This window comes from Anomaloglossus baeobatrachus, chromosome 3, assembly GCF_048569485.1.
Source record: "Anomaloglossus baeobatrachus isolate aAnoBae1 chromosome 3, aAnoBae1.hap1, whole genome shotgun sequence".
Taxonomy (NCBI): domain Eukaryota; kingdom Metazoa; phylum Chordata; class Amphibia; order Anura; family Aromobatidae; genus Anomaloglossus; species Anomaloglossus baeobatrachus.
Window position 1 is genome coordinate 413,005,503 of NC_134355.1, and position 25,009 is coordinate 413,030,511.

The 25,009-nt window shown below is 47.3% G+C and overlaps 1 protein-coding gene across 1 annotated transcript in view; it reads right to left on the reverse strand.

Moving 5' to 3' along the window:
• MCPH1 (microcephalin 1) overlaps window positions 1–25,009 on the reverse strand; it is a 482,323-nt gene that overhangs the window by 449,383 nt on the left and 7,931 nt on the right. The window contains exons 3-4 of the mRNA XM_075340313.1: window positions 8,633–8,751; window positions 2,862–2,949 (exon numbers count right to left, since the gene is read on the reverse strand). Coding sequence (XP_075196428.1) covers window positions 2,862–2,949; window positions 8,633–8,751 — 207 coding nt within the window. The remainder of the gene's footprint in view (window positions 1–2,861; window positions 2,950–8,632; window positions 8,752–25,009) is intronic.

A 25,009-nucleotide genomic window follows, 5' to 3' on the forward strand; every position in this document is an offset into this window, starting at 1 on the left:
ATTTTTTATTTTCAATGTCTGTGTTTTTCTGGTACGTGTTTCACGGATCACACCATAGTGTGGTCCGTAAGACATCAGTGATGCCAGAAAAAAAACGACGTCTCTATGCGGCAATCACGGACACGTGTGTATGCCGCACGGAGACATGGTCAGTGAAAAATCACTGATGTGTGCACAGACCCATTAATTTTAATGGGTCTGCGTATGTTCATGATTCTGGTACGTATAAAAACTAGCACATACGTACCAGAATCACTGACTTGTGAAACAGGCCTAAGAGAGTGAGTGTCATGAGTAATGTCTCTTCCGCTCCGACTCAATTTTTAACTGCTAGCACGATCGCGCCAGCAGTTCAAAGAGGCATTACGACTCTGGGCTGCAGCAACAGCACATGTGCCAACAAAGAGGGGTGTGTGTGCCCTTTCTGGCACACGTGCCATAGGCTAACCATCACTGTCTTAGGCCATCTTTATATAGAGGAACAATTACAGTGCCTTGCGAAAGTATTCGGCCCCATTGAATTTTTCAACCTTTACCCACATTTCAGGCTTCAAACATAAAGATAAAAATTTTAAATTTTATGGTGAAGAATCAACAACAAGTGGGACACAAATTTTGAAGGTGAACAATATTTATTGCTTATTTTAAATTTTTGTAAAAAATAAATAACTGAAAATTGGGGCGTGCAATATTATTCGGCCCCTTTAAGTTAATACTTTGTAGCACCACCTTTTGCTGCGATTACAGCTGCAAGTCACTTGGGGTATGTGTCTATCAGTTTTGCACATCGAGAGACTGAAATTCTTGCCCATTCTTCCTTTGCAAATAGCTCGAGCTGAGTGAGGTTGGATGGAGAGCGTTTGTGAACAGGAGTTTTAAGCTCTTTCCACAGATTCTCGATTGGATTCAGGTCTGGACTTTGACTTGGCCATTCTAACACCTGGATACGTTTATTTATGAACCATTCCATTGCAGATTTTGCTTTATGCCTTGGATCATTGTCTTGTTGGAAGACAAATCTCCGTCCCTGTCTCAGGTCTTTCGCAAACTCCAACAGGTTTTCTTCTAGAATGGTCCTGTATTTGGCTCCATCCATTTTCCCATCAATTTTAACAATCTTTCCTGTCCCTGCTGAAGCAAAGCAGGCCCAAACCATGATGCTGCCACCAACATGTTTGACAGTGGGGATGGTGTGTTCAGGGTGATAAGCTGTGTTGCTTTTACGCCAAACATATCGTTTGGCATTGTGCCCAAATAGTTCGATTTTGGTTTCATCTGACCAGAGCACCTTCTTCCACGTTTGGTGTGTCTCCCAGGTTGCTTGTGGCAAACTTTAAACAGCACTTTTTATGGATATCTTTGAGAAATAGCTTTCTTCTTGCCACTCTTCCATAAAGGCCAGATTTGTGCAGTGTACGACAGATTGTTGTCCTATATACAAACTTTCCCACCTCAGCTGTAGATCTCTGCAGTTCATCCAGAGTGATCATGGGCCTCTTGGCTGCATCTCTGATCAGTCTTCTCCTTGATTGAGATGAAAGTTTGGATGGACGGCTGGGTCTTGGTAGATTTGAAGTGGTATGATACTCCTTTCATTTCAATATGATCGCTTGCACAGTGCTTCTTGGAATGTTTAAAGTTTTGGAAATATTTTTGCAACCAAATCCGGCTTTAAACTTCTCCACAACAGTATCACGGACCTGCCTGTTGTGTTCCTTGGTCTTCATGATTCTATCTGTGCATTAAACAGAAAACTGAGACTATCAAAGAGCAGGCGCATTTATACAGAGACTTCATTACACATAGGTGGATTAGATTTATCATCATCAGTCATTTAGGACAACATTGGATCATTCAGAGATCATCAATGAACTTCTGGAGTGAGTTTGCTGCACTGAAAGTAAAGGGGACAAATAATATTGCACGCCTTAATTTACAGGTTTTTTTTACAAAAATTTTAAATAAGCAATAAATATCGTTTACCTTCACAATTGTGTCCCACTTGTTGATTATTCACCATAAAATTTTAATTTTTTATCTTTATGTTTGAAGCCTGAAATGTGGCAAAAGGTTGAAAAATTCAAGGGGGCCAAATACTTTCGCAAGGCACTGTATTTTTTTCACAGCCTTCGAGAATTCTTTCACATGAGTTGACATGTTAAACGTCCAGTGACCAGTGTGAGTGACAACACCAAATATAACACACCTGCTCCACCATTTTCACTTTGGGGTGTACTCACTTTTGTTGCGAGCAGTTTTGACGTTAAAAAGGTTGTGAGTTTAGAGGGCACACCAAATATACTCTGTTAGGACCTGTGCCCAAGATCAGTATTAGTAGCATTTTGGATGCAGCGTGTTTTTGCTTTGTTTGAAATGCTGCATTGTGCACTACAAGCACAGTGGATAATCTACAGAAATCCCATTGCCCACTGTGCTTCGTTTAAACTAACCTGCAGCGCAGGTTTTCTATCCACAGAATGTTAATTTCTCATGCAGAGACGTTTGGGTCCTCTGAGCAGGAGAATGCAGCGGACACAGTGAAAATACACTGAATGCAGAACACAACATAACCCCGATTGTGGGCACGTACCCTTATGCAAGCTATACACTGACTACTTTACATTGTATCAAAGTGTTGTCCCATGAAAAGATATAATAAAATACTTAAAACAAAATGAGAGGGTACCTATATTTTTATTTTTTTTCCTTTTCCATGGCAAATGACAGGTCCTCAAAAAAAAATAATTAAAAAAACATGCCCTAATAGTTAGGTCGAGTTCTGAGAAGTTATGCTTCCATGTGCTGATGATTGTACAGTTCAAATATGAATTACATCTGAATTATAATCTAGTTTCACTTACTTTCTTCTTCGTAAATTGAGATAAGCCAGTATTTGTGTTTATTGCTGGGTACACAGATTCATCTACATGCATTGAAGTCTCCCGACATCTGTAAAAGATTTAGGCAACACATTCAAATTAAGGAGTACGTCAGCAGTTTGCTATTCATAACTGTTGAGAGCGATAGATAGGAGACCTTAACAGGAAACTGTCACCAGAAACTGCGGCCACCACCAGTAAGCCATTATATACAGTATTCTAGAATGCTGTATATATGTCCCCAAGCCGATCTGTATAATATAAAAAGACTTATTATACTCACCAGTATAAGTCAGCGGTCCAGTCCAATGGGCGTCGCTGATCTCAGTCTGGAACTTCCTCTCTGCTTGTGATTGCTTCCCCCCTTCATGTGGACAACGCGTCCTACATCATCCACAGAGGCCTCCATCGGGCTGCTACGCATGACAACTTCTCTCTGCCCTGCTGAGTGCAGAGAAAAGGATTGACATTTTGCATGCGCAGGCAGTCTTTGACCTTTCCCCGAACCTGCACATTATAGTACTTTAGGCAGAGAGAAATGCGCTTGTGTAGGAGTGCAATGGAGGACACTGTGTGGATGAAGTAGGACGCATCATCATTTACACGGAGTCGGGAAAGAGGATGGTGATCACAAAAGCATGAAGGAGGCGCCGGACCGAGCATTCTAGAATGTAGTACATAAGGGCTTACTGGTGCTGGTTGCAGTTTATATGGGAAAAGACTGGTGACAGGTTCCCTTTAAAGTGAACCTGTCAGGTGCAATATGCAGCAGAACCATGGGCAGTTCTAGGTGCATATTGCTAATCCCTGCCTGACTGTCCCTGTATACACTAACACAGATAAAGAGATCTTTAGAAAAAGTATTTCTAAAGATCTTTTATCTTATGCCAATGAGCGCGGGGACCAAGGGAGTTATATCCCCCAACTAGTCCGTCCTCTTAGCATGTTAGTAAGCCAACGGGGGCGTGCTAACATGCTAATCAATTCAGCATCACCAGCGGTTATGCGCGTACCTGTGTTCGCTGTGACCGCACGTCTGAAGTCTGAATGCTGGGCACTTTCGGTCATGTGTGGTGCCCCTGACCTGGTCAGGCACCACTGAGTGCTGCACCCATGCTGGGTCAGTACAAACAGGTAATCCAAAAGGCTGAATAGGGTGTGGACACACAGGCACACTTTACCCAGGGCTCACACACATCTTAGAGGGGACCCCTGGGCAGACCCAGGAGGGGGCATGGCCTCCACATCCCAGCTAGTGGTGCGATGGAGAAGCTGGAAGGAGTTGAGGAGTGGTAGTGAGTCAGAGAGGAAGCAGTGGAGGAGGACTCACAAGCCATGTCTGAAGCGGAGAGCAGACACGCTAGTCAGACCCTGCAAGTGTAGTGGCTGTTTGCGGGGGAGTTCGGTTGCCACACAGTCAGACTGAAAGACACCTCATGAAGAAGCGGGGTGATTGAATACGGGGACTCCTGGCAGACCAGGCATGCAGGGGAAACAGGTTCCCGAAGTAGGCTCAAGTTTAACTACCTACTAAACCTGCCGGTGGGGTGGACAACAAGTCCCACATCAAACATACAGAGTCCGCAGCATCAGCAGCAACGAGGGGGCCCATAAGTGAGAAAGGGCACGAAGCCATCTTTACTTGGTCCACGCTGCCAGCAAACGGGCCAGAAAGGGGAGAAAAGGCAGATGCGACTTCCCTGGTTGAATCCTATATACTTCAAGTTGGGGGTTATCCGAATCAAGAAGTGCTAGGAAGGCGAGCTTACAGTCACCCTTACTTCAGCCTGAAGGATACCTGGTTCTCCCTACAGTCTATCTCAGCATCGCCTGGGTTACCTCACGGTGAACAACTGAACATGAGTAAAAACACTGAAAGACATTATGGACTGTGTTTGAGTTATTCTGCGACCTGTGGTTCCACGCACATACACCCGAGCCCCTGGGGCCAGCCTCACTCTCGGGAGGCCACACCATCTAGCTGCGAATACCATCAGCCCCAGACGCTCGCTAAACTGCAGTGGCGGTCACCCACTGATCACAAAACCAAGAGTGGCGTCACGATTCCTATTAAAGTTAACCTGACATACCTGTTGCCAGAAGATTTCCAGCACGTGAAGACCCTGTGGCATCCCTGGAGGTGGAGAGAAGTACCTGAGGTCCCGGAGGTGATCGCTGCAGGTGAAGGGCTTCACACATGCGCAGTGTGAAGCCGGGTGTACAAGTCCCGGCTTCAGAGAGGTCTACTGCGCATGACTGCAAGTGCCAGGGCATTCAGATCAGCGGTCACAGCAAACACAGGTTCGTGAATTGAATAGCATATTAGTACGCCTCTGTGGGCGTGCTACCATGCTAGGAGAGCGGATGGTCGGGGGATATAACCTTGGGACTAGTCCCTGCGCTCATTAGCATAAGATTAAAGATCTGTAGAAATACTTTATCTAAAGATCCCTTTATCTATGCTACTGTATACAGGGATGGTTAGGCAGGGAATAGCAATATGCACAGAACTGCTCGTGGTTCTGGGTGCACATTGCACCTGACAGGTTACCTTTAATATGCATTTAAAGGCACTCTAAGGTTCAAGTGTTCCTGATTCTTTGCAAAAAGTAATCCACCTCTTCCAGCACAGACCCCCTAATGCCTATGCTGGATCCAGATGGGTAACAATAAGAGTAAGGTTTCAGTTGTAAATTATTTCGCCTCTTCTACCTTGCACGGTCAGCAGTTTTACAGGGTCAAAACTGCTGACAAACACTCTTTAACAATTGGGCTCCAAAGACTAAAGGGGGCTTTACACGCTAATGCGAACTCGTTGGGGTCACGGAATTGGTGACGCACATCCGGCCGCATTAGCGATGCCGTTGCGTGTGACACCGATGAGCGATTTTGCATTGTTGCAAAAACGTGCAAAATCGCTCATCGGTGACATGGGGGTCCATTCTCAAAAATCGTTACTGCAGCAGTAACGAGGTTGTTCCTCGTTCCTGCGGCAGCACACATCGCTCTGTGTGACACCGCAGGAACGAGGAAGCTCTCCTTACCTGCCTCCCGGCCGCTATGCGAAAGGAATGAGGTGGGCGGGATGTTATGTCCCGCTCAGCTCGCTCAGCTCCGCCCCTCCACTGCTATTGGGCGGCTGCTCAGTGACGTCGCTGTGACGCCACACGGACCGCCCCCTTAGAAAGGAGGCAGTTCGCCGGTCACAGCGACGTCGCCGGGCAGGTAAGTATGTGTGACGGGTCTGGGCGATGTTGTGCGGCACGGGCAGCGATTTGCCCGTGTCGCGCAACAGATGGGGGCGGGTACCCACACTAGCGATATCGGGACCGATATCACAGTGTGTAAAGCCCACTTTACAGCGATATCAAAAGTACTAATAAAGTGTCCACATGGCATTAATCACGCTAAATCTAGGAAGATAAAGAGAACAACTGCTTCAAGGAAATTGTCATGTAAACCTAGTGTGCATTTAATGACACTGTTCTAGGACAAAATTGGTTCCCAGACAAAAACAGTTAAAGGGAACCAATCATCAGGATTTTCGTGTATAAGCTGCAGCCAGTGCAGTACTGGCACTATCATGCACAGTGTGTACATACCATCAGGCGGCAGCTCGGGTGTTTAGGCAGTGAAATTCATCTTTATAAAGTTTGAAATTTCGTGCACTTTTTGATTGACGTGTGCACCTCTCTGTTAATGTCCGGGCGGGTTATGCAGGAGTTCCCCGCCCCCCCACCAGCCTGTTCCTCCCTCTCTCCTGATGGCCGGGTGGGTTATGCACGTGTTCCCCGCCCCCCCCGCGCCGCCTGTTCCTCCCTCCCTCCCTCTGGCTGTATGTAAATATCTAATCTTCAGAAACACGGCGCCGGAGTGGGCCTCTGCGCATAGCGCTCATCTCCGGCGCCATGTTTCTGAAGCCCGCATCACACAGCTTGGTGTTAGAGGGCGGCGCATGCGCCCTCGCTCCTTCAGATCCCGTTGTGACCACAGGAGCGAGCGCGATCACAACAGGACTGCAGAACAGCTGATCGGAGGACGCGATTACCTGCTGCTCCTGTATCGTGCCGTCCCAGGACACCGGGCCAACACACCAGCCGGTGTGACATCGCTGTGGCGCCGCCCTCTCAGACACCAAGTTGTGTAATGCGGGGGCTTCAGAAACATGGCGCCGGAGATAAGCGCTAAGCGCAGAGGCCCACTCCGGCGCCATGTTTCTGAAGATTAGATATTTACATACAGCCAGAGGGAGGGAGGAACAGGCGGCGCGGGGGGGGGCGGGGAACACGTGCATAACCCGCCCGGACATCAGGAGAGAGGGAGGAACAGGCTGGTGGGGGGGCGGGGAACTCCTGCATAACCCGCCCGGACATTATCTGCAGAGGTGCACACGTCAATCAAAAAGTGCACGAAATTTCAAACTTTATAAAGTTGTATTTCACTGCCTAAACACCCGAGCTGCCCCCTGATGGTATGTACACACTGTGCCTGATAGTGCCAGTACTGCACTGGCTGCAGCTTATACACGAAAATCCTGATGATTGGTTCCCTTTAAACCTAACTAATTTTGTAGAGCCAAAAACGAATATGATGCTTAAATTTGCTGATTGGCTCTAGTTTTCAAGATACAGGGGTGGTTGTAATTACTTAGGACACCTTTCATGCAGGCTTATAGAAAAATTGCATATTTATTATTTCATTATCATTATTGTATTATTACTAGCTAGTCTATTACATCATCTATTTAGTATATTGGGCCTTCAGTATTGTATCATCTTAGGGTGAACAATCAAAAATGGCCACTAAACTCCGATGACATAATCCTAATTACAGTTCATCACCTACTTTTATTAATGCTCTCTGTGTAAAGTATACAGTTTTAAGATTTCTTAGCATATTGACGTGTTTCCATATGTTTCTTCACATATGCCTCGTTCTTGCCTTGACAACACAGATGTGTATCAAAACCTATCTAGAGTCACAAAAGCAAAACTTGCCTACCATGATACCTAAAGCATACAACCTGTATTTTGGCTGCAGAATAGGAGATCAGGACAAGAGTTGGGCTCCACACATATGCTACAGTAGATGTGCATCACATCTTACCCAGTGGTTGCACCGATCACACTACCAATTGCCATTTCTGCATGGTGCCCCACTTAGGAAAGGAGTACCAAGGAAGAATTGAACTTTACAGTGTCCAAACATTCCATCTGAAATACTCTGAAATTACTGGTGTAATGCGGGTGCAGTGCGATTTTTCTCTCGCCCCATAGACTTGAATGGGTGCGAGAGAAACAAGGATCGCATTGCACCCACTGCATGCTGCGACTCTTTTGTCAGTCCAATTAGGGCTGAGAAAATATTCGCTCATGGGTGCTGACACATAGGTTAATATTGGTCCGAGTGGAATGCAACGTTTTATCGCATTCCACTTGCTCTGATTTTCTCGCCGTGTGGCTTAGGCCTTGGTCATTTAGCTGAGACCAGGAAGGTGACCCGGCCCAAACCAGGCTCTCAATAGAGATTGATACCTCACTGTACAATCACAGCAGGGTGTGTGTTGGAGTGCTGAGCACCTGAGTTTCTAGTCCTGTAAGTATAAGGTTCCTGCTGCTTCAACAAACATAGCAAATAACAAAAGATCAGAGTGACAAGATAGGCTTCCCTGAACTTTCTGTGTTAACCCTTGCAGCATGCTGGCTTCCGCTTACATAGTAAAAATCTGCTGACAGATTCCCTTTAATACTTACTTTTCCACCCAAAGGACAGACACCAGTTTGACTTTAGTCTTCACTGCTTTGTCCCATGTACTTTGACTTCCATCCTTAAAAACGACATGCGTAACTTGCTTATTGAACGTCTTTGAGACCTACAAATGCAAATCACCAATATTAAATCGGTACAAATGTCACAATATGTATACTGCATAAGCATGAAAGTTATTTCAGTGGGTAAGAGAATACATAAAGGCCATGTCACATATGCATGAATCACAGAACAGAAACCATAAGACAATGCTCGGAGAAAAGATCATTATACATTTAGACTGTCTATAGAGCAGGGCCGGCTCCAGGTTTTTGTGGGCCCTGGGTGAAAGTCTCAGTGGGCCCCATCCACACATAGACATGCACAGATACATACACATACAGGCATACGTACACATACTTATTTAAAGAGAAATTCACAAAAACACATAAATAGACATAAATCTAGACACAGTCATATACACTGACATACATAGATACACATCATACATGCGCACACGCATACACATACACACACACACACTATTTTTATATATTTATCCTGTATATATATATATATATTTCTAATATTGGGAAGCCGGCAACAGCCTCACTCACCTCCCGGCTTGTCTAACAGACATGGCCGCACATAGAGCACACTAACACTGCTGTATATACATCACAAGAGAGGATGGGGACAAACACATTACTGGGGGAATATATATTATTGAGGAAAGGGGTATACAGCAATGGGGGGCATACAGCTCTAGAGGAGGGCAGTGACTGAGGTGGGGGGGGACAAACAGCTGTGAGGTGGGGGGTGACATGCAGCTCTGGGGGTATACAGCTCTGGGGGGGGGGGGGGGGGGGGACATACAGCTCTGAGGGAACATACAGCACCTGGGTGGAGGGGACATACAACTCTGGGGGTATAGTAGTTTGCAGTCCCCATATTGTGTTATGAAGCCCCCATTGTCCTCCATATAGTATTATGTAGCCCCCATATGCACTATGCAGCCCCCATATAACATTAAGCAGCCCCCATATAGCACAATGCAGACCTAGATAGTATTAGGCACCTTCATGTAGTATACAGCCCGTATATAGCACAATGCAGACACATATAGCATTAGGCACCTTCATGTAGTATATAGCCCACTTATAGCACAATGCAGACCCAGATAGCAATAGGCACCCTCATGTAGTATACAGCCCACATATAGCACAATGCAGACACATATAGCATTAGGCACCTTCATGTAGTATACAGCCCACATATAGCACAATGCAGACACATATAGCATTAGGCACCCTCATGTAGTATACAGCCCCTAAATACCACAGTGCAGAGTCATATAGCATTAGGCACCCTCATGTAGTATATAGCCCCTATATACCACAGTGCAGAGCCAGATAGCATTAAACACCCTCATGTAGTGCAGAGCCCCTATATAGTACATTGCAGAGTCAGATAGCATTAGGCACCCTCATGTAGTATACAGCCCCTATATACCACAGTACAGAGCCAGATAGCATTAGGCACCCTCATATAGTACACAGCACCTATATAGCACAGTGCAGAGCCAGATAGTATTAGGTATCCTCATGTAGTACACAGACCTATATAGTACAGTGCAGACCCAGACAGCACAGTGCAGCGCCAGATAGCATTAGGCACTCTCATGTAGCATACAGCTTGTATATAGCACAGTGCAGAGCCAGATAGCAATAGGCACCCTCATGTAGCATACAGCTTGTATATAGGCTATATACAAGCTGTATGCTACATGAGGGTGCCTATTGCTATCTGGCTCTACACTGTACTATATACAGGCTGTGCTATATAACATAGTACAGCCTGTATACAGCACAGTGCAGAGCCAGATAGCAGTAGGCACCCTCATGTAGAATACAGTGATTAATACTCAGTGGCGTAACTAGAGTTTGATGGGCCCTGGTGCAAAATTTGGACCGGGGCCCCCCTCCACGTACACCGACACTTAGGGTACGGAATAATGACACGGACACTTGGGGTACAGGATAATGACACTTGGCTCTTACCCTCAGCACCCAGGTTTCCCATGATCTGAAATCCCTCTATCAGTACCCTGCTTTCCCATGTTCTGATATCCATCTTGTCCTCAGCACCCAGCTTCCCCATGCTCTGCTATACATCTTTCCCTCAGCACCCAGCTTTCCCATGCTCTGCTATACATCTTTCCCTCAGCACCCAGCTTTCCCATATCAGAGCATGGGAAAGCTGGGTGCTGAGAGATGTACAGCAGAGCATGGGAAAGCTGGGTACTGAGGGAAAAAGCCTTTTTCCCTCAGGACATAACATTTCCATCCCATACTTGTATCTTTGTCCCCCCTTGTATATACATCTCCAAATACTATAATGGCCCCCCACGTAACCCTTGATATATTAGAATGCACCCCCATAGTTCTCCATGTATTACAATGCATTTCCCCAAAGTTCTCCATGTATTATAATTCACCCCATAGTACTCCATATATTATACTGCACCACATAGGCCTCCAGTTTTATAACGCACACCCATAGTCCAGGTATAAGGTAGCCTCCATATTCCTCCATATATTATAATGTAGCCCCCATAGTCCTATATGTATTATAATGTAGCACCATAAATCATCATATTGTATTATGCAGCCCCATACTCCTCCATGTATAATGCACCCCTATATTCCATGTATAAGGTGTCCTTCATTTTGTATTATGCAGCCCCATACTCCTCCATGTATAATGCACCCCTAGTCCATGTATAAGGTGTCCTTCGTTTTGTATTATGCAGCCCCATACTCCTCCATGTATAATGCACCCCTAGTCCATGTATAAGGTGTCCTTCATGTTTATTATGTAGTCCCATAGACCTCCATGTATCATGCAGCCAGCACCCCCAGGCCTCTATGTGTCATGCAGCCAGCAAAATAAAAAAACAAGTACCTCTCTCCTCCTTCCGACCCCTGTATTTACTCCCCTGCCCCCATATCTCACACACCCTGCTCCCCATACAGCCTGCACCCCCATATCATACACACTACACCCCCACATCTCACATAGCCTGCACCCCCCCAGATCACACACACTACACCCCCATATCTCACACACCCTGCCCACATATCTCACCCTGCCTGTACCCCAACTTACCCCTCTCAAACACTCTGCACCCCTTCACATCCTTCTGTCACAGTCTGCAGCCCTCATATGCCACTCACCCTGCAGCCCCCTTTCCCCTCATGTCCCCTCTTTTCTTATTACCAGTCATGTGTCCAAATATCTGTCAGGATTCAGTATCTTTGCTTTCTGCCCGGCATCCTGTGTCTCCTCCCACACAGTCACATGGGCGTGACATCATCGCAGGTCCTGCAGGATGGCTTATTCCGTCTTCTGTGCAAGTCAGGAGCACTCCTGCTCTGCTGCAGCTCAGAAACGGCTGGTGGGCCTCTCCAGGTCAGGGGCCCCTCTACTGACACTGGGCTCCCCTGACGGTCGCATTGTCGGCCACTACACAGCGGCACTACACATAGGGGCCCGGCAGCCGGCTCTGCAGAGCGGCTGCCGGGCCCCTATGTGTACTAGTGCCGCTGTGTAGTGGCCGGCCTGTGAGTCAGGGGAGCCCAGTGTCAGTAGAGGGGCGGCTCACTTCTCCTCGTTTCCCCGCTGATCCGGTCTCCTCGGCGCGTCGTCCATTGCTGTCGCTCGCTCTGACCTCTCAGCAGGTGCGCAGTGATTACGTCACCGCGGTCCTCCGCAGAGCTGTCAGAACGCCGACAGTCACAGCGGGGAGAATGATAAGAGAGAGAGCGCGCCGCTCACTCTCTCATCATTGCTCTCAATTGTATCGGCACCTGCGATGCCGATGCAATTGAAAGCGCGATCCTCGGCAGGGGGCGGTGACAGCACTGCCACCGGGCCCCCCTGAGTAGCGGTGCGCCACTCCTGCCACCGCGAGTGGGCCCCCCCGGCAGCTCAGGGCCCCGGCATTTGACCGGGTTTGCAGAGTGCTGGCGCCGACCCTGCTATAGAGCATCTATGAATCCATACACAGCTCCGAGGAGAGCAAAGTGGCCGAGTACTCAGAGCGTCTGCCCTGTCATTTCAGCATTTAGGTCTGGGCCTCCTAAGCTGACCAACTAATCAAAACATCTGACCTGTCACCACAAAGTCAGAAATTTGTTATTAAAAAATAAATAAAAGTAAAACATACCACATGCAGCAATTTGTTTGTTTTTTTTTAGTTTTTATATATTTAGAAACAAACATCTTTTATGAGGATGAAAAATTGCTGGATTTCATTTTACAGATGAAGCAATACCAAAATATAGTTATTTTATTAATATTTTTTGTTTTTATGTCTATTTTTAACTGTCCAAAAGATGGGGTTGGCGAGTATGGTTCAACCTATATATCTTCTCTGTGGGTCCCCCTAAGGACTTGAACCTGCGATCACTCCATTGCTTGTACTATACACTGTATTATACAGTTAGGTCCAGAAATATTTGGACAGTGACACAATTTTCGCGAGTTGGGCTCTGCATGCCACCTCATTGGATTTGAACTGAAACCTCTACAACAGAATTCAAGTGCAGATTGTAACGTTTAATTTGAAGGTTTGAACAAAAATATCTGATAGAAATTGTAGGAATTGTACACATTTCTTTACAAACACTCCACATTTTAGGAGGTCAAAAGTAATTGGACAAATAAACCAAACCCAAACAAAATATTTTTATTTTCAATATTTTGTTGCGAATCCTTTGGAGGCAATCACTGCCTTAAGTCTGGAACCCATGGACATCACCAAACGCTGGGTTTCCTCCTTAATGCTTTGCCAGGCCTTTACAGCCGCAGCCTTCAGGTCTTGCTTGTTTGTGGGTCTTTCCGTCTTAAGTCTGGATTTGAGCAAGTGAAATGCATGCTCAATTGGGTTAAGATCTGGTGATTGACTTGGCCATTGCAGAATGTTCCACTTTTTTGCACTCATGAACTCCTGGGTAGCTTTGGCTGTATGCTTGGGGTCATTGTCTATCTGTACTATGAAGCGCCGTCCGATCAACTTTGCGGCATTTGGCTGAATCTGGGCTGAAAGTATATCCCGGTACACTTCAGAATTCATCCGGCTACTCTTGTCTGCTGTTATGTCATCAATAAACACAAGTGACCCAGTGCCATTGAAAGCCATGCATGCCCATGCCATCACGTTGCCTCCACCATGTTTTACAGAGGATGTGGTGTGCCTTGGATCATGTGCCGTTCCCTTTCTTCTCCAAACTTTTTTCTTCCCATCATTCTGGTACAGGTTGATCTTTGTCTCATCTGTCCATAGAATACTTTTCCAGAACTGAGCTGGCTTCATGAGGTGTTTTTCAGCAAATTTAACTCTGGCCTGTCTATTTTTGGAATTGATGAATGGTTTGCATCTAGATGTGAACCCTTTGTATTTACTTTCATGGAGTCTTCTCTTTACTGTTGACTTAGAGACAGATACACCTACTTCACTGAGAGTGTTCTGGACTTCAGTTGATGTTGTGAACGGGTTCTTCTTCACCAAAGAAAGTATGCGGCGATCATCCACCACTGTTGTCATCCATGGACGCCCAGGCCTTTTTGAGTTCCCAAGCTCACCAGTCAATTCCTTTTTTCTCAGAATGTACCCGACTGTTGATTTTGCTACTCCAAGCATGTCTGCTATCTCTCTGATGGATTTTTTCTTTTTTTTCAGCCTCAGGATGTTCTGCTTCACCTCAATTGAGAGTTCCTTAGACCGCATGTTGTCTGGTCACAGCAACAGCTTCCAAATGCAAAACCACACACCTGTAATCAACCCCAGACCTTTTAACTACTTCATTGATTACAGTCAAAAACAGGAGGAGATGAGTAAAGATGCTTCAAACAATATGTATTTTTCATGCGTATTTATTAATAAATTTCCTATATCAAAAACATGATGAAAAAATACATATGCAATTATATACCAAATGTAGACAAGATAAGGCTAAGAGGAGAGATCTTAAAAAGGTACATGCATAACCTGCAAGAACTCATGCAGAGAGTCCTAAAAATCCAAATATCATATCACACAGTTCCAAATATGCACAAAAATATGCACCATGTGTCAACTGTTGACGTGGATGCCCAGCAGTTGCACAATGAATGGTTATACTCAAGATCTACTTATGCCTGCTATATGGAGCCACAAGGCTTGTCTTAATCCAGAGAGCCAAAATTTATTTGATTAATGTAGGAATATCAGACAGCCACAATTGTGTACAAATACCCCAAAATTCACACAACAAATGACTATGCCCGGGGTCTGCTTGATCGTGCCAGTATAAGGAAAAGACCGTATATTAAATGACTATCAATTTATGTATCGATTAACCTCAGCAGGATCTCAGATACCAGGGCACAATGACTTGTCTAGTCAATCTCAGGCCAACCACAATTGTATGCATCTAAACAAATTCATGACCACAAAGCTTACATGAATCATTATGCATCACATAGCAGGCACATTAAGTATCCTAGAGTAGTTATAAAGGGGCCCTGTCCCTGCACAGCCAAATACTGCCAAGCATTATAATTTGTACTCAAAAAATTCACTTCGTAAGAGGAATAAAATCAAGGCAATCAAGGCATATGCACAGCTGGAGCCCCGTGCACATTATATTCAACAAGAGAGTCACGCTAATAGATAAAAGGCGCATAAAGAGGAACTATATGAATCCCAATAATAATGATGGCTGCAAGGGGGTCCTGTCCCCACACTGCACAATACCGCTGAAAGCCTCTGTATTGCACTTTAAATCATTTATATGAAAGCTAAATCACAGCAGTAACGGCAAATGCGCACAGGAACCCCGTACATACCATCCTCAGCAAAAAAGATACTGGCAGGTTAGTCAGATGAGAAGGGGTTAATCCCCAAGAAAACCTCCAACGTACGTTTCACAAAACCACTTGTGTATTGTTGCTTCGTCAGGGAGTGACTGATCATAAGAACCGGCATGTTTAAATAGCCGCCCGTCCCGTGGAATCAGCTGTATCCTGTCAGGGCATTCAAGCGGCGCATGCGCGCATGGCGCCACCGAGATCCGGAAACCCCACCAGGCCGTCACGGCATCAGCGCGTGCGCGGGAGCGGAGACGCGTCTCCATGGCACCCGCGCACGCGCACACGCCACCCAAGACGGCCGGAGGGAGGCGGACCCGAGGCACAATGCGCACACGCGCACATCCGTGACAGGGAGCGTCACATGTATCAGATCTGGACATACTGCATTTGCATGTAATGTAAGTGCAAACCCTCAATACATCTTAAGAACCCATTGTCCCGATGTTTATAACGAAGGGAATTTTGTTTACTTACCGTAAATTCCTTTTCTTCTAGCTCCAATTGGGAGACCCAGACAATTGGGTGTATAGCTATTGCCTCTGGAGGCCACACAAAGTATTACACTTAAAAGTGTAAGGCCCCTCCCCTTCTGGCTATACACCCCCAGTGGGATCACTGGCTCACCAGTTTTAGTGCCAAAGCAAGAAGGAGGAAAGCCAATAACTGGTTTAAAGACCAATTCAATCCGAGGAAACATCGGAGAACTGAACCATACCACATGAACAACATGTGTACCCGAAAAAACAGAAAAACCCCGAGAAAACAGGGCGGGTGCTGGGTCTCCCAATTGGAGCTAGAAGAAAAGGAATTTACGGTAAGTAAACAAAATTCCCTTCTTCTTTGTCGCTCCATTGGGAGACCCAGACAATTGGGATGTCCAAAAGCAATCCCTGGGTGGGTAAAAGAATACGTCATGATAGGGCCGTCAAACGGCCCTCTCCTACAGGTGGCCAACCGCCGCCTGAATGACTTATCTACCTAGGCTGGCGTCTGCCGAAGCGTAGGTATGCATCTGATAATGCTTGGTAAAAGTAAGTAGACTCGACCAGGTGGGTGCCTGACACACCTGCTGAGCCGTAGCCTGGTGCCGTAATGCCCAGGATGCACCCACGGCTCTGGTAGAATGGGCCTTCGGCCTTGAGAGAACCAGAAGCCCAGTAGAACTGTAGGTTTCAAGAATTGGTTCCTCGAGCCCCCGAGCAAGGGTGGATCTGGAAGCTTGCGACTGTTTACGCCGACCAGCGACAAGGACAAAGAGTGCATCCGGGTGGCGCAGGAGCGCCATGCGGGAAGTAGAACCTGAGTGCTCTCACCAGAACCAACAGATGCAAATCTTTCTGAAAAGATCTCAGGGCTCTAACGGCCGCTTGTACGGAGTGCTGAGAAGACAAACTCCCCGTAGGAACGTGCGTACCTGAGGAAGTCGTCGTTTCTGAAAAAATACAGATAGCGCTGAGACTTGTCCCTAAAGGGAACTGAGCGACAACCCATTTTCCTACCTAGATTGCAGGAAGGAAGGAAACATAGACGATGCAACCGGCCAGGGAGAAACACCCTGCGCCGAGCACCGAGATAAGAACATCTTCCACGTCCTGTGGTCAATCTTGGCGGACGTTGGTATGCTAGCCTGTCTCATGGTGGCAACCACGTCCTGAGGTAATCCTGACGACACTAGGTTCCAGGACTCAATGCCACACCATCCGGTTGAGGGCCGTAGAATTCAAATGGAAGAATGGCCCTTGAGACAGCCAGTCTGATTGGTCTGGTAGTGCCCCCGGTTAGCCTACCGTGAGGCACCACAGAACCGAGTACCACAACATCCTCGGCCAGTTTGTAGCGACGAGGATGGCGCGGCCGCAGTCGGTCTTGATCTAGCGCAGCACTCTGGGCAACAATGCCCGAGGTGGCACCTAAGGTAGCTGGAACTGCGACCAATGCTGAACTAAGGCGTTTGCCGCCAGAGCTCGATGATTGTGAAACCGTGCCATGAAGCTGGCACATTGTTGTTGTGCCGTGACGCCATTAGATCGACGTCCGGCCTCTGTCAGCGGCGCCAGATCTCCTGAAACCCGTCCGGGTGAGGAGACCATACTCTTTCGGCCACACCTCAGCGACTTAGGAAGTCAGCTTCCTAGTTTCCACACTTGGGATGTGAATTGTGGATATGGTGGATGCCGTGTCTTCCACCCACATCAGAACCTGCCGGACTTCCTGGAAGGCTTGCCGGTTGCGCGTTCTACCTTGGTGGTTGATGTATGCCACCGCTGTGGAGCTGTCCGACTGAAGTCGGATATGCTTGCTTTCCAGCCGCTGTTGGAAGGATTGTAGGGCAAGATACACTGCTCTGTGTTCAAGAACATTGATCTGAAGAGTGGACTCTTGCTGAGTCCACGTACCCTGAGCGCTGTAGTGGAGAAAAACTGCTCCCCACCCTGATAGACTCGCGTCTGTCGTAACTATCGCCCAGGACGGGGATAGGAAGGACCTTCTTTTTGACCAAGAGGTGAGAAGAAGCCACCACCGTAGAGATTCCTTGGCCGCCTGAGAAAGAACGACGACTCTGTTGAGGGACGTCGACTCCTCGTCCCATTGGCAGAGAATGTCCCATTGTAGTGGACGCAGTAAAACTGCGCGAAAGGAACTGCCTCCATTGCTACCATCTTACGTAGGAAGTGCATGAGGCGTCTCAATGTGTGCGACTGGTTCTTAAAGAAGAGCTTGCAGCCCGTAGTGAATGCTGTTTGTCTAGCGGCAGCTTCACTATCGCTGAGAGAGTAAGAAACTCTATGCCTAGATATGTTATCGATAGGGTCGGGGTCGGATCTGACTTTAAAAAGTTGATGATCCACCCAAAACTCTAGAGAGTCTCCAGCGCAACGTTCGGGCAGTGTTGGCATGTTTCCTAAGAGAGTGCCTTGACAAGTAGATCGTCTAAATACGGGACCACAGAGTGACCCTGAGAGTGCAGGACTGTGACTACTGCTGCCCTGACCTTGGCGAAGACCAGTTGGACTGTCGCTAGCCGGAAGGTAGAGCTACGAACAGAGGGTGTTCGTCTCCTATAACGAAGCGTAGAAACGCTAGTGCTCTGGATCAATCGGCACGTGTGGATAAGCATCCTTGATGCCTAATGATGCTAGGAAATATCCTTGGGACCTTGAGGCGATGACATGGCGGAGGGATTCCATCCGGAACCGCCTGGTGTCCACGAGCTTGCTGAGCATTTTTAGATCCAGAACGGGACGGAACGGCCCGTTGTTATAGGTACCGCAAAGAATTTGGGGTAAAAACCGTGACCTTGTTCCTGAAGAGGAACGGGGGTCATCACTCTTTCTGCCTATAGAGTGCACCCTGTTTGCAGAAGAGCAGCGGCCCGGCCGGGAGGTGGAGAAATTCTGAAGAATCGAGTTGGAGGACGAGAAGTGAGCTCTATCCTGTACCCGTGAGACAGAATGTCTCACACTCAATGGTCATTGACCTATGGCAGCTAAATATCGCCAAGGCGGGAGAGCCTGCTACCGACCGAGGCCGCAAGTCATGAGGAAGCCGCCTTGGAAGCGGGTTTTCAGACTGTCGCTTTTTTGGGCGAGACTGAGCCCGCTAAGAATCTTAGCTCCTCTGATCCTTTTGAGTCCACATTGGACGAGGAAAAATGGGACCTGCCCGAGCCTCGAAAAGGCCGAAAACCCCGACTGCCTCTTGCTCTGTTGGGGTTTGTTGTGTCCGGGCTGAGGAAAGGATGAATCCTCACCCCTGGACTGTTTGATGGTTACATCCAACGCTCACCAAACAGTCGGTCAGCAGAAAAAGGCAACTGGTTAGGCAACCTTTTTTGGAAGCAGAATCTGCCTTCCATTCACTTAACGATCAGACCAGGCTCTGCTTAAAAACACGGAGTAGCGGAGGCTACCGCCGCACGGTTCGCAGAGTCCAGGACAACCTGAATCGCGTAAGAAACAAATGCAGACATTTGAGAGGTTAAGGATGCCACCTGCGGCACAGATGTACGTGTAACCGTGTCAATCTGTGTAAGACAAGCTGAAATAGCTTGGAGTGCCCCAAGGGAGAGAATGCCGGAGCCAACGGTGCGCCGACAGCCTCATAGATGGCTTTCGACCAGAGATCCATCTGTCTGTCAGTGGCATCTTTGAGTTTGCAGTTCCATCTCCCACTGCAACTATGGATCTAGCTACAAGCCTGGAGATTGGAGGATGCCGCTCGGGACATTGGGTCCAGTCCTTGACCAAGTCAGGGGACAGGGATAACGTGTATCCTAAGCCGTTTGGAGAAGCGCATATCTGGATAAGCGTGGTGTTCCTGGACTGCCTCTCTGAAGGCAGAGTGGTCCAGAAAAATACGTGAAGCTGACTCCTCCACTGGAGGAGCTGTGAGAAATAACCCACATTCTATAGATGGACGCTATAAGATTATTTACTATGGCGTCACAATCAGGTGTATCCAGATTGAGAGCGGTCTCAGGATCAGAATCCTGAGCCGCTACTTCCGCCTCATTACACAGCGAGTCCTTCTGTTAGGACCCTGATGAAACCGAGGCCGCTCATAGCGAGCCCACTTAGGCTGTCTGGGACTGACGTCCGTGCAGAGCCGTGACTCTGGGATGCGTGTGACATTCCCGGAGCTGTTAGTTATTCACACTGAGGGGGGCCATGGATCAATGATTCAACAGTGCCCATATTGTGAGAGACATGTCCGGACTGCTAGGCTTCTAGTATCATAGCCATAGTCTCAGAAAAACTGTCAGTAAATACTGCAGACACCGTCCTCATCCCCTGGCCATTAGTGCATACAATGGGAGTCTATGTACCTGCCGGCCGTATAGCCGTACATGCTGTACCAGCTGTATAGAAAAACATGTGGTTCTGCACCTTTGTTTTACACAGAGAATATGCTGATAACTCCTCCGCATAATCCAGGAGGGTATATACAACGTGCGACCAAACAGTGCAATGTATATAGTACAAGCATATCTATAAGTGCACTTCTGCACTAGTGGGGTTAGCACCACAGGTGCTGCTTAACGCCTGTCACAGCGATTGTGTGACTATCAGAATGCCAGGGTCTTCCACACTTGTCTCTGTATCGTACAGAAACTGACACTAATGGCTGCCGGTGTCCTTGTAGAGAAGGAAGCCGTGGGCGTGCCTGAGAAAGTGCGGGAATCCGGATTCACAGTGCACACAGTGAGAGGGGTGGAGTATGCAAAACATACTCCAGCTCTCAGCTCTGCTCTATGCAGCGTCACGCCCCTACCCTGACTGTCAGGGCTGTGGGCGGTAACGAAGGGAGACTAGGCCCAGAAGCCGGGGACTCGAGTTAACAGCGCGGCCGCCGTAAAAGCGCAGGCCGCGCTGAAGTCCCCGGCGCACCACAAGTGCCAGCCGCGCCGCAGTTCCAGCGGCCGGCGCGACCGATTCATAGAAGTGGCCAGCGTCCCGCCCCTCTCCTGACTGGCAGGTCTGGGGGCGGGAACGAACGGAAGCAGGCCGCAAAAGCCGGGGACTCTAGTTATCAGCGCGGCCGCCGTAAAAGCGCGGGCCGCGCTGAAGTCCCCGGCGCACCACAAGTGCCAGCCGCGCCGCTGCCAGCGGCCGGCGCGAGCGATTCCTGGAAGTGGCCAGCGTCCCGCCCCTCTCCTGACTGGCAGGTCTGGGGGCGGGAACGAACGGAAGCAGGCCGCAAAAGCCGGGGACTCTAGTTATCAGCGCGGCCGCCGTAAAAGCGCAGGCCGCGCTGAAGTCCCCGGCGCACTACAAGTGCCAGCCGCGCCGCAGTCCCAGCGGCCGGCGCGACCAATTCCCATAAGTGAGCCTGCTTCAGCAAAGCTGAATGAGGCCATGGCACAGGCGCCGCAGCGCTGATGTCCCCCGGCGCACTACAACACCCAGCATGCTGCGGTGTGAGCGCCAAATTCACGGGGACACAGAGTACCTTGAGGAAGCAGGGCCATGTCCCTGATGTACTCCGCTCCATCCAGCATCTTCTCCAGGGGCTGTAGATGGAGCACGGTCTCAGTGCCTGGAGACCGGTAAATCCCACTTCACCCAGAGCCCTGTAAAAAGGGATGGGGAAGGAATCAGCATGTGGGCTCCTGCCGCCGTACCCGCAATGGGTACCTCAACCTTACAAACACCTCCGACATACAGTGGGGTGAGAAGGGAGCATGCTGGGGACACTATATGTGTCCTCTTTTCTTCCATCCGACATAGTCAGCAGCTGCTGCTGACTAAAAAGTGGAGCTATGCGTGGATGTGTTGCCTCCTTCGCACAAAGCACAAAACTGGTGAGCCAGTGATCCCACTGGGGGTGTATAGCCAGAAGGGGAGGGGCCTTACACTTTTAAGTGTAATACTTTGTGTGGCCTCCAGAGGCAATAGCTATACACCCAATTGTCTGGGTCTCCCAATGGAGCGACAAAGAAAAAATGGATAAACATTATTACACACACAGCACAATATGCATTGTACATCGATAGTAAATTACATAAGAAACACATAACATATGTCAGACGTAAAGATGCTGTGACCATATATGATCCAAATGTGATGTATAATACATATGAGGATATTGCCAGAACACTACAGCAGAAGAGTTGAATATGATTTCATTCCAACATGACAAATTTGCAGTCCGATGTCCATGTCGTTCTTTAATAGAGGATAAACCTCAAAATCTCATATGTCGCATTTCCACTCGAAAAAATTTTTTTTTAAAAACGATACAGGATCAAGAGCTGTTATTTTCCAGGGGACATATAAAGAGAAAAGGGAGAAAAATAAATAACTCACATAAATTTAAAAAATACATAAAAACACACCCCCGACTCCCATGGATCAGAAAGGGGAACAAACCCACAAAGGTGGGGCGATGTCACAAAAAGGAAGCAAAACTTAAAGCCTCGTTGAGTTAATGACGGCTAGGAGATCGGCCAATCTACGTGATGTATTGGTTAGAAGCCATTATGTTCCGCCAGCTTCGAGTTTTTTAGGTCTTACGAATCCTCGGGTTGGTTGCTTTCCTTGTGGCCATTGCCTGTCCTGCAACAATGTCTTGCGCAGTTCGGTATTTTCATCAGCCGATGGGACGCGTGAATATCACATTAGGGATTATATTTCATGCGGCACCTCAAACGTTATTTATTACGCGGTTTGTGGGTGTCCATTGATTTATGTCGGCCTAACGTCACGCGAACTGCGTGTTCGCGTCCGAGAACATGTACGAGACATTGTTGCGGCTAAGACCGTGATTGATATTGCCTCCTTAAAAACTATTCCACGCCATTTTAAGGCCCACCATGGATGTGATCCGAAATCCCTACTTATACGTGGGATTGAAGTAGTCCATGGTGGTATTAGAGGTGGCAATATCAAGAGAAGGTTAGCCCAACGTGAGACAAGATGGATGGTGACATTGGGCACAGTCGCCCCGTCGGGTCTCAACGAGGCTTTAAGTTTTGCTTCCTTTTTGTGACATCGCCCCACCTTTGTGGGTTTGTTCCCCTTTCTGATCCATGGGAGTCGGGGGTGTGTTTTTATGTATTTTTTAAATTTATGTGAGTTATTTATTTTTCTCCCTTTTCTCTTTATATGTCCCCTGGAAAATAACAGCTCTTGATCCTGTATCGTTTTTAAAAAAAAATTTTTTCGAGTGGAAATGCGACATATGAGATTTTGAGGTTTATCCTCTATTAAAGAACGACATGGACATCGGACTGCAAATTTGTCATGTTGGAATGAAATCATATTCAACTCTTCTGCTGTAGTGTTCTGGCAATATCCTCATATGTATTATACATCACATTTGGATCATATATGGTCACAGCATCTTTACGTCTGACATATGTTATGTGTTTCTTATGTAATTTACTATCGATGTACAATGCATATTGTGCTGTGTGTGTAATAATGTTTATCCATTTTGTTATAAACATCGGGACAATGGGTTCTTAAGATGTATTGAGGGTTTGCACTTACATTACATGCAAATGCAGTATGTCCAGATCTGATACATGTGACGCTCCCTGTCACGGATGTGCGCGTGTGCGCATTGTGCCTCGGGTCCGCCTCCCTCCGGCCGTCTTGGGTGGCGTGTGCGCGTGCGCGGGTGCCATGGAGACGCGTCTCCGCTCCCGCGCACGCGCTGATGCCGTGACGGCCTGGTGGGGTTTCCGGATCTCGGTGGCGCCATGCGCGCATGCGCCGCTTGAATGCCCTGACAGGATACAGCTGATTCCACGGGACGGGCGGCTATTTAAACATGCCGGTTCTTATGATCAGTCACTCCCTGACGAAGCAACAATACACAAGTGGTTTTGTGAAACGTACGTTGGAGGTTTTCTTGGGGATTAACCCCTTCTCATCTGACTAACCTGCCAGTATCTTTTTTGCTGAGGATGGTATGTACGGGGTTCCTGTGCGCATTTGCCGTTACTGCTGTGATTTAGCTTTCATATAAATGATTTAAAGTGCAATACAGAGGCTTTCAGCGGTATTGTGCAGTGTGGGGACAGGACCCCCTTGCAGCCATCATTATTATTGGGATTCATATAGTTCCTCTTTATGCGCCTTTTATCTATTAGCGTGACTCTCTTGTTGAATATAATGTGCACGGGGCTCCAGCTGTGCATATGCCTTGATTGCCTTGATTTTATTCCTCTTACGAAGTGAATTTTTTGAGTACAAATTATAATGCTTGGCAGTATTTGGCTGTGCAGGGACAGGGCCCCTTTATAACTACTCTAGGATACTTAATGTGCCTGCTATGTGATGCATAATGATTCATGTAAGCTTTGTGGTCATGAATTTGTTTAGATGCATACAATTGTGGTTGGCCTGAGATTGACTAGACAAGTCATTGTGCCCTGGTATCTGAGATCCTGCTGAGGTTAATCGATACATAAATTGATAGTCATTTAATATACGGTCTTTTCCTTATACTGGCACGATCAAGCAGACCCCGGGCATAGTCATTTGTTGTGTGAATTTTGGGGTATTTGTACACAATTGTGGCTGTCTGATATTCCTACATTAATCAAATAAATTTTGGCTCTCTGGATTAAGACAAGCCTTGTGGCTCCATATAGCAGGCATAAGTAGATCTTGAGTATAACCATTCATTGTGCAACTGCTGGGCATCCACGTCAACAGTTGACACATGGTGCATATTTTTGTGCATATTTGGAACTGTGTGATATGATATTTGGATTTTTAGGACTCTCTGCATGAGTTCTTGCAGGTTATGCATGTACCTTTTTAAGATCTCTCCTCTTAGCCTTATCTTGTCTACATTTGGTATATAATTGCATATGTATTTTTTCATCATGTTTTTGATATAGGAAATTTATTAATAAATACGCATGAAAAATACATATTGTTTGAAGCATCTTTACTCATCTCCTCCTGTTTTTGATTCATATCTGAGTAGCTCAGTTCCACAATGCGGCGTCCCAA